Source organism: Carlito syrichta, unplaced genomic scaffold (genome assembly GCF_000164805.1).
Source record: "Carlito syrichta isolate Samal-C Ts95f unplaced genomic scaffold, Tarsius_syrichta-2.0.1 Scaffold305872, whole genome shotgun sequence".
Lineage (NCBI taxonomy): Eukaryota > Metazoa > Chordata > Mammalia > Primates > Tarsiidae > Carlito > Carlito syrichta.
The window spans coordinates 295,493-305,612 of NW_007249968.1; the positions used below are offsets into that span (position 1 = coordinate 295,493).

The window sequence follows — 10,120 nt, forward strand, 5'->3', positions numbered from 1 at the left end:
CTCGCCAAGTTGCCCTGGTGGGTCTCGAACCCACGGGCTCAGGCAATCCACTCACCTCAGCCTCCCAAAGGCGCGGGAGTACAGGCTCAGCCACTGAGCCCGGCGAAGGTTAATAATTGATAATTATTTGCTAAATAAGTAGATGGTTGATTATCTACTGAATAACTGTCAGATCTAGCTAGAGACAGAGGGACCATGACTTGGGTTAGAGACAAGCTATTAGAAATTTTTGTTGGGAAATAGCCTTTTGTCTGAGACCTTCAGTTGAAGGCACTCTGCCATTGATTCTATAAACACAAAGATGGCCCGTGACCCTAAGAGTAGGATGAAAAGTATTTGTTGGAATCTGCCCTGGTTTAGAAAAGCTGTTCTTTGTTGTGAGGTTATTGATCAGTGGGGCACTCTGGCAGCTGCAGTCTCTCTGCCTCAGACCTTAGCAGCTTCCAATGAGCAGAGGCTGGCTGCAGGAAAGACAGGATGATGGGCTGTAGACTGGGCTGGAGTACAGTGGTATGATCACAGTTACTGCAGCCTCGACCTCATGGGCTCAGGGGATCTTTCTGCCTCAGCCTCATGAGTAGCTGGGACTACAGGTGTATGTCCCCATGCTTGGATAATTTTCAAGAAAATTTTTTGTAGATATGGGATCTTCCTATGTTGCCTAGGCTGGTCTTGAACTCCTGGGCTCAAGCCATCCTTCCACCCTGGCCCAAAGTGCTGGCATGACAGGCATGAGCCACCACATGTGGCTCCTTCTCAGCCTTATGGTGTGTATTTAATAGGAGAGTTCAGCCTGACTCATTTCAGGAGTTGTGTTGTACTTAGTGGCCATAATGCAGATGGGCCCAGCAGTCAGGATTCCCATTTTTCAGATGAGGAAATAACACATGGATGAGGGCACAAAGGTCACACAGCAGGGATCCCGGAGCTTGTGTCACTTGACTGCCCAGTGCTCTCTCTTTTTAATTTTTATTTTTTTATTTTTTGACTTGGAGTCTCACTCTGTCACCCAGACTGGAGTGCAGTGGCCGCTCCCAGCCACCGCAGCCTCGACCTGCTGGGCTCCGGCGATCCTTCTGCCTCAGCCTTCCAAGTAGCTGGAATTACAGGCGCGCACTACCACACCTGGCTAATTTTTTTTTGATTTATTGTAGAGATAAGGTCTCACCAAGTTGCTCAGGCAGGTCTCGAACCCGCGGGCTCAGGCAATCCACTCACCTCAGCCTCCCAAGGCGCGGGATTGCAGGCTGAGCCACTGAGCCCAGCTTATTTTTATTTTTTAATTTATTGTAGTGACAAGGTTTTGCCATGTTGCCCAGGCTGATCTCGAACCCCTGGGCTTAGGCAATCCTTTCTCCTTGGCCCCCCAAAGTGCTGGGATTACAGGCTTGAGCCACCGTGTCCAGCCGTGTGCTCTTTTAAGAGTAGGCAGAAGACACTGAAAATCACTCACTTTGAAATTATGGAGAAATAGCACAGATATCCTTATTATACCTTTTTAAGAACGAGAATAGCTTGAGTTTATTTCCTTTACTTGTATCTTATTCCTTTTCTTCTTATTGCTTTACAGTTATATTTATGCTAGTAAAGTGTGAAGAATATCAGAAAGAACTTCCAATTCTTTCTTTGTAAAAGTAGAATTTTGATCCCTTATTTTTCTTCACAGACTAAAAGAACACATTGCTGATAAGAAAAAATTACCAATATTGATCTTTCCTGAAGGTAAGAATGGGGACTGCTGACCAAGCTATACTTGATAACAGCAGACCACCAAAAGTATATGAGGAACAGAACTACTTTAGAATTGTCATTCTTTGACTGAATGCAGTGGTTCACGCCTATATTCCCAGTGCTTTGGGAGGCTGAAGAGGGAGGATCACTTGAATCTAGGAACTCAAGACCAGCCTGGGCAATGAAGCAAGACCTTGTCTCCACAAAAAAATTAAAAAATAATAAAAATTATCCAGGCATGGTAGTTTGCCTATAGTCTTAGCTACTCACAAGGCCAAGGTAGGAGGATCACTTGAGCCTAGTTCAAGGATGCAGTGAGCTGTGCTTGCACCACTGCACTCCAACCTGGGCCACAAAACAAGACCCCGTCTCTTAAAAAAAAAAAAAAAAGTTGTTCTTAGTTCACATTTCTGCTGTCCTATAGGAGTGGGACAGTCTTGTCTTAGCTACTAATTCCCTACTTTCTTTTGAGATTCGATGGAAGTCATGCTACCTTTTTTGAATCTCAAAAGTCAGTTCTGGGTATTAAACTCAGATTGGTGTTGTCCATGCCTTTTTAAGGGTTGTGATTTAAATGTACGGAAATTGTCACCCATTGTGAAGCAGTTGTACCTATAGTTGTCAATACAAAAGTAAAAGTTTGTTGTTAAACCTGCTTAGGACTGTGAGATTACTACTTAGGTCAGGAACTGATTTCTGGAATGATAGTACAACGTGTGTAATTTTGATATTTTAATTATTTTATATCAAAATAACTTCTTCGGAAATTTCTTTTTAAAATTATTTCTTTTAAAAATACTCACCATTCCCTCTCCTTCCTTCCCTGCAGGAACCTGCATCAACAATACTTCAGTCATGATGTTTAAAAAGGGAAGTTTTGAAATTGGGGGAACCATACATCCAGTTGCAATTAAGGTGGGACAGATACCACCCTAAAAAAGGCATTGGATTGGTGGCTTTATTTTGCTGTAAATTTTGCATGACTGAGGAACCCTTGCCTGTTCTTTATTCAGAGTCACTAGTTCTGTACATTCTGCTTCATTTCCCTTCTCACTCATTCTCTCTCTCTCTCTCTCTCTCTCTCTCTCTCTTGATTAGGATGTCTAACCTTCTGGCTTCCTTGGGTCACACTGAGTAAAGAGAGATTGTCTTTGGCCACACATAAATTACATAATATAGTTAGTGTATATACATAATAATACTTATTTTTAAATTTTTTTATTATAAAGTTTAGAAAAATGAGAACAGTATAAAACTAGTGAGAAATTTGCCCTTGTTTTTGTAAAACGAATCTTTCAGCGTCTGGTTTGAAGGAGTCGTTGCAAGTTGTTGGTTCTCAAGGTGCTCATCAGAAAGGTTTGATTGAATTTTGCTCTTTGTGTACTTCATCATTGAAAACAGCTGCTCACAAATGTATGTGCTGCCAAGAGTGATTTCCTGAATAATGTGTGACCGTGAGCTTCAAAAATGGAACCACGCATGGGGTCACAAAGAAAATAAACTCAAAAAAACATGTGATGTTAAAAGATTTTGCGGGACCACATTCCTAGCTGTCCTGTGCCTCATCAGGCTATGGGCTGTAGGTTGGACATGCCTGGTCTAGATAGATGTGCACTGGGTGACTTCGTGCTAGGCGTTAGCTACTGAGACACAGTGATAAGCAGAACAGACACTGTCCCTGCTCTCATCAACCTCTCAGTTAAGCGTGAGACAGATGTTAATAGTTACACGAGTAACTCTCCCATGGCAGCACTCCAGGGCTCTGACTAGAAAAGCAGTCAGCACTCATTGGAGGAATTAGCTGGCCTGGTTTACTTTTCTCAGTCAATTCCATCAAGCAAAGCAACTTCTCTTTTTTTTAGGGTCTGATAAAGATATTTGGTCCACCACCTTAAAAACACTGACACAAATGGAAGGTACCACTTATTCATAATTGGGATGTGTTTTCTTTTCCTTTTTCTCAGTATAACCCTCAGTTTGGTGATGCGTTTTGGAACAGTAGTAAGTACAACATGGTGAGCTACCTGCTGCGAATGATGACCAGCTGGGCGATCGTCTGTGACGTGTGGTACATGCCCCCGATGACCAGAGAGGTATTCCTTAGATAACGCTTCATCTAATCAGATAAAAGCGAGAAACACTTTACCCCCAAACCAGGGTGTCTCCCTTACATCATGCCTTTCTACTTTCTCAGAGGAGGGGTTATTTTTTAATAATGTACTTAGCTCTCTTTACATTGAGCCATTTTATATTTAGCAATTTTTTTCCATTATTCTTTCACAATTGCTACTGGATTATTGAATCGACCGACACTACGGAATGTTGTATCTTAGGTAAGACTGATAAAGAGTATAAGAAATATATGCATGATAAAAAATTAAACAAACAGCACTGCATTTTTTGATAGAATTAGTGATATTTGTTATGATTGACTAAGAATAGAAAGTATCTGAGCCAAAATACACATCTAGTATTTTAAAGCAATATAAATGATGATGAGACATTTCAAGGTATTAAAAACTGTATATTCAAGATGCACTTGTAATTTTTATTCTTTAACCAGGAAGGAGAAGATGCAGTCCAGTTTGCTAACAGGGTTAAGTCTGCTATTGCCATACAAGGAGGACTGACTGAACTTCCCTGGTAAGACATATTTCAGAAGTCCTTTTTTTTTTCAATTAAAAAAAATCATTTTTAATAATGGCATTTATTATTCTAGTGAGCTGTGGGTTTAGCTGAAAGTGATCGTGGCTTATACATAATAATAATATCTTAAAGAAGGAAGATGTATATTTCTCTCACTTCAACGTGGGCAGTCAAGGGTGGTATGACCGCTCAGTCTGCATTATTCTACCAGCTTCAGTGTGTACATCTATATTATGGTCCAAGATGGTCCTCCCAACTCTGCTTGGTGTGTGAAGTAAACGACTAGGAGAAAGGAATTAAAAGAAGGAGACATCTATCTCTAAGAACACAAGCCGGAAGTGAGATTTATACTTGTACCCTTGACTAGTATTCAAGTTGTGTGGTAACATACAGCTGCAGAGGAAGCTAGGGAATGTAGTCTCTGTTCCAGTAGCCATGTGCCTGGCTAAAGTGTAGGGTTCTTTTACTGAAGAAGAAAGGGAGAATGGGGCCAGTCGTGGTGACTCATATCTGTAATCTCAGCACTTTGGGAGGTGGAGGTGAGAGGATTGTCTGAACTCAGGGGTTCGAGACCAGCCTGAGCAACATGGTGAGACCTCATCTCTATAATAAATAAAAAAATCAATCAGGTATGGTGGCAGGTGCCTGTGGTTCCAGCTACCTGGAAGACTGAAGCGGAAGGATCACCTGAACCCTGCAGGTCAAGGCTGTGGTGGCCGTGAGCTTGCCACTGCACTCCAGCCTGGGCAACAGAGTGAGACTCCAACTCAAAAAAAAAAAAAGAGAGAGAGAATAAATTTGGGAGTCAAGTGGGTTTTGAGAAGCGAGGAGCTACTTATAGGCTTATTCATCTTTAACTCTAAGTATAACTATAGTGAAGGAAAACTTAATAACTTTTAAAAAGGAGGCTGGGTGTAGTGGCTCATGCCTGTAAGCCCAGCATTTGTGGAGGCTGAGGTGAGAAGATCACTTGAGCCCAAGAGTTTGAGACCAGCCTGGGCAATATAGTGAGACCTCATCTACTAAAAAATACTTACTTAGCCTGGTGTGGTGGCATATGCCTGTAGTCCCAGCTACTTGGGAGTTTGAGGTGGAAGGATTGCCTGAGCCCAGGAAGTTGAGGCTACTGTGAGCTGTGATTGTGGTTTGTGGTGACCATGCCACTGTGCTCCAGGCTGAGCAACAGAGTAAGATATGACTCAGGAAAAAAAAAAGAAATAAGTAAAATATTTTAGTTATGGAGACCTACAGCTTTAGCTTTTTATTTATTTGAGAAAGATTGAACATAGGTGAATGTATTTGTCTGCTTGGGCTGCCAAATCAAAACATTGTGATTCCCCTATCCACGGACCCTTTTAAGAGCCCAGTGGATTCCCAAAACCATGGACAGGTCCTAGATAGACTTTTTTTCCCCTATACATACCTCTGACAAAATTTATTAGGCACAGCAAGAGATTAACAACTATAATACTAAAGTAGAACAATGACAGCAATATACTGACTATAATAAAAGTTATGTAAATATGGTCATGCTTTCTTTTTCTTTCTCAATATATAGGGGGTACCCCAAAACACCTAGAAATTATTTATAAAAAATTATCCATTTATTCTTACACGTCACCTCCAATGTACTCTCCGTTTGATGCAATATACATACCGAGATGCTTTTTCCACTGCTCAAAACAGTTTTGGACCTTGTCAACTCTGATGCCTTTTAGTACTTCCGCCATTTTTTGTTTCACCTCTTCCACATTGACAAAACGTTTCCCCTTGCCTTTTTTCACTGGGGAAACAAAAAAAAGTCATTCAGGGCCAGGTCGAGTGAATACGGAGAGTGGGGCACAGGGGCCATGCCATTTCTGGTCAGACTGCTGAACACTCAGTGTGGTGTGAGCAGATGCTCTCGTAAATCACCCATCATGAAATGGGCAAACTCGTTGAAAGAATCTTCAAGAAAAAAAAATTGAAAACTGAAGCCTAATGCAGCCTCTCCCAGCAACGCTAGCAAGTGCACGGAGGCCGATGGGTTCCTAGAACACTTACCCAGCAGGGGAAGCCTGTACTACAAGGGGCCCACCCTTCAAAAGATAATTCTGGGGTTTTTTTGGGGGGGATCCCCCCTCCCTTGTATATATGGCTGATACTTTCCTTAAGAACTAAGATCGGCTGCCATTGCAATGGGGAATTGGATAAAACTTTGAAGTCACAGTTGGGTGGTTAGAGCATCATGAATTTTACTCAATGCTTGAGAAGGAGAATTGTTCAAAAATAATGTTCAAAACCAAACATTACTAATTTTGACTTTTTAGAAATTAAAAAAAATTTTTTTTGAGTTGGAGTCTCACTCTGTTACCCAGGCTGAAGTGCTATGGCAGGATCACAGCTCTATACAGCCTCTACATCCTGGGCACAGGTGATCCTCTCATCTCAACCTCCTGAGTGGCTGGGACTACTGGTGTGTGCCATCATGTCTGGCGAAGTTTTGATTTTTTTTTTTTTTTTTCCTAGAGACAAGGGTTCACTATGTTGCCCAGTCTGGTCTTGAGCTCCTGGGCTTGATCTATCTTCCCATCTTAGCCTCCCAAAGTGCTGGGATTACAGGCGTGAGCCACCATGCCCAGCCTCATTTCAAGTGTTTACCTTGTTTTGGCCTGGACCTCAGGAAAGGAGAAAAACCTTCCTTCTCTCCCTCTTCTTTCCTTAGTTCTTGCTGTTCAGAATTCAGGTAAATGCTGTAAATAGAGGTAGCTCATTTGGATAAAAAAGGCTTATGTGGAAGATTCTGGGGACCTAACGATAATGTATAATCTTGTTTTATCTTTGTGGAACCCCTCCCCCCCCCCGGATAACTTGTGCATCGCAGTCTGTTTTTAAGTTGAGGACTTACTGGTGGGCTGTATCTTAGATTTAACTCTAGAAGCCAGAATATTGCAGTGGTCTCAGGCAAGCGTCTGTTTGGAGGTCAAGTTCTACCCTCGTGGCATTGAGTTCACTAACTAACCTATGCTCATTTATCAGCAGAAAGCATTTGGTAAACATTCATGCTCCACTGGGTTAAAATTAAACAGTCACAGTATAAAGTAAGCAAGTTCTCAGTGCATGCCCTCTTGGTAGTTAAAATCTAAGACATTAGATCAGGAGGGAGATAGCGGACCCTGCTAGTCCAATCAACTCCCAGCCCTTCAAGTTTGTTGTTTGTGTCCAGAGAAGGAAAGACAGCCCTTAGACCCAGGCAGGTCTGTGTTTTTACCACCCTAGAGAGAGTTCAAAGATTTACAGCCTCTCTGGAGAAATGCTGCTTACATAGGCACTAACTCCTGGCTGAATGCGATTTATGATTTTGTTATGTGTTTTATTTTGGAATATGAAAGATTATGAATCTGGAAATATAGTGCTTTGAATAAAAATACGACTTGTTAAACATTGGGTTGGATTTGAATCATGATTTTTTTTTGAATAATTATTTATCTTTAAGAAATTTACTCACATATACAGTACCCTTGCCTTTTCGTGTGTGTATATTTTAAATATTCTATATGGTTTTCCAGTAAGACATAAGGTAGATGAAAAAGCAATATTTTGTTTTCCTTGGGGAAAAATATAAGGAAATAATCCAGTTTTTTGTGAGTATTTTTGTTTGTTTTTTTGAGGCGGGGGTCTCACTCTGTTGCTCAGGCTGGAGTGCAGTGGCACAGTCATGGCTTACTGCAGCCTGGGCTCAGGTGATCTTTCTACTTCAGCCACCCAAGTAGCTGTGCCAACAGGCATGTGCCACCATACCCAGCTGATTTTTTTTTTTTTTTTTAACCGAAACAAGGTCTCACTATGTTGCCCAGGTTGGTCTTGAACTCCTGGGCTCAAGCGATCCTCCTGCCTCCACCTCCCCAAAATACTGGGATTGTATATAGGTTTGAGTCACCACACCTGGCCTGTAACCCTGGTTTTAATCATCTTTGTTCCAATCCACATATTTAATACAACAGCCTTAACTTCCAAAAATAAACTCAATAAAAACAATATCCCAGTGGAGATATTGTTCTTTATTTTAACCAAGAATGAGAGAGATTGTTTCTTCCTCAAAGTAACATGTTGGGGTCAGTGGTGGAGCAGAGACTCACGTGTGCATCCTCTTGCTTCTTTTTTTCTTTTTTTGAGTTGGAGTCTCGCTCTGTTGACCAGGCTAGAGTGCAGTGGCACGCTCACGGCCACTGCAGCCTCAACCTGCTGGTTTCAGGTGATCCTTCCGCCTCAGCCTTCCAAGAAGCTGGAACTACAGGCATGTGCCATCACACCTGGCTAATTTTTGTTGATTTAGTGTAGAGACAGGGTTTCGCCAAGTTGCCCAAGCTGGTCTCAAACTCATGGGCTTAGGCAGTCCTCTCACCTGGGCCTCCCTAAATGCTGGGATTATAGGCCTGAGCCACTGAACCTGGCCAAAGCCCAGTGGTCTTGACCCCACTATCGACCAGATGCACGAATGTCATGGCACGTGTAATGTATATTAATATGCAAGCCTTGTGCAATCGTTGCTGAGGAGTGTCTTTTAGACATGTGTCTTTCTCTTTGCAGGGATGGTGGGCTGAAGAGGGCAAAGGTGAAGGACACCTTTAAGGAAGAGCAGCAGAAGAATTACAGCAAGATGATCGCAGGCAATGGGCCTCTCAGCTGAGGTGGACGATGATACCTTTGGATACACTTGGCTTTCCTGAACTTGCCCTAGAAATGCAGTGGGTTTCGGTTTGTGTTGTTGTTTTGTTTTGTTATTGTTAATCTTTTCTACAGAATGATGGTCTCTACCTGTCAGTGCCAGAGGCAGAATCCCCAGATGCCCCTTTTGGCTTCTGTTGTTGTAATAACATTAGCTCTGTGAATTGTAGGTAGTTTAATGAGTTAAAACAGATTCTTTTTTTTGTAAAATGATGGCGTCATTGTTGATTGAACGAATGTTTGTATGGAAAAAAAATGCTTCCAAAGTGTGTCTGATAGGGTAATTTCCCCCAATCCAAACTCTCTTTTCTTTTTTTTCTTTTTTTTTTTGAGTCAGAGTCTCAGTCTATTGCCCAGGCTGGAGTACAGTGGCACACGCATGGCCACTGCAGCCTTGGCCTGTTGGGCTTAGGTGATCCTTCTGCCTCAGCCTTCCAAGTAGCTGAACTACAGGCATGTGCCACCACGCCTGGCTAATTTTTTAATTTATTGTAGAGATGAGATCTTGCCAGGTTGCCCTGGCTGGTCTCGAATCCGTGGGCTCAGGCATTCCTCTCACCTCGGCTTCCCAAAGTGCTGGGATTATGGCATGAGCACCGCAACTGGTCCTCTCTTTTCTTAATAGCTTTCTCACTCCCTTCACCCTTAACAGGGGATGACGCGTCAGTGCAAGGCAGCCATTACAGTCATGTTGTACCTCAGGGTTTAAGAGAATAATAGAGGGTTGTATTTAGGAGAAGGGACTACCTTGTGGCTATCTGTTCTGACAGTCGAAAGGAAATGTAAATTATTTTTTACTAATATGTTGAAAGAGATATACTGTTTGGTAAGCTTCACCAAAGAACAGCGAGTGGGAGTTCATGTGTGTGTGCATTCATAAGTAGGCAACTTGCAGACACATTTTAGCCAGCAACTGGTGGTAAAGAGCTTCCTTTGCTTTCTTTTTTTGTATGGAAATCTATACCTAGTTTCTCTCTCATCTACTGGTTGATTTTGTAACCAAACACCTTTTTTTTTTTTTTTTTTTTTTTACAAT

General features: G+C 42.0%; 1 protein-coding gene across 1 annotated transcript in view; it reads left to right on the forward strand.

The window, feature by feature from the left end:
• GPAT3 (glycerol-3-phosphate acyltransferase 3) overlaps positions 1-9,380 on the forward strand; it is a 24,442-nt gene extending 15,062 nt beyond the window's left edge. The window contains exons 6-10 of the mRNA XM_021714917.1: positions 1,667-1,722; positions 2,561-2,646; positions 3,696-3,824; positions 4,295-4,374; positions 8,947-9,380. Of these exons, the coding sequence (XP_021570592.1) occupies positions 1,667-1,722; positions 2,561-2,646; positions 3,696-3,824; positions 4,295-4,374; positions 8,947-9,046 (451 nt within the window). The 3' untranslated portion in view covers positions 9,047-9,380. The remainder of the gene's footprint in view (positions 1-1,666; positions 1,723-2,560; positions 2,647-3,695; positions 3,825-4,294; positions 4,375-8,946) is intronic.
• Positions 9,381-10,120: the final 740 nt, after the last annotated feature.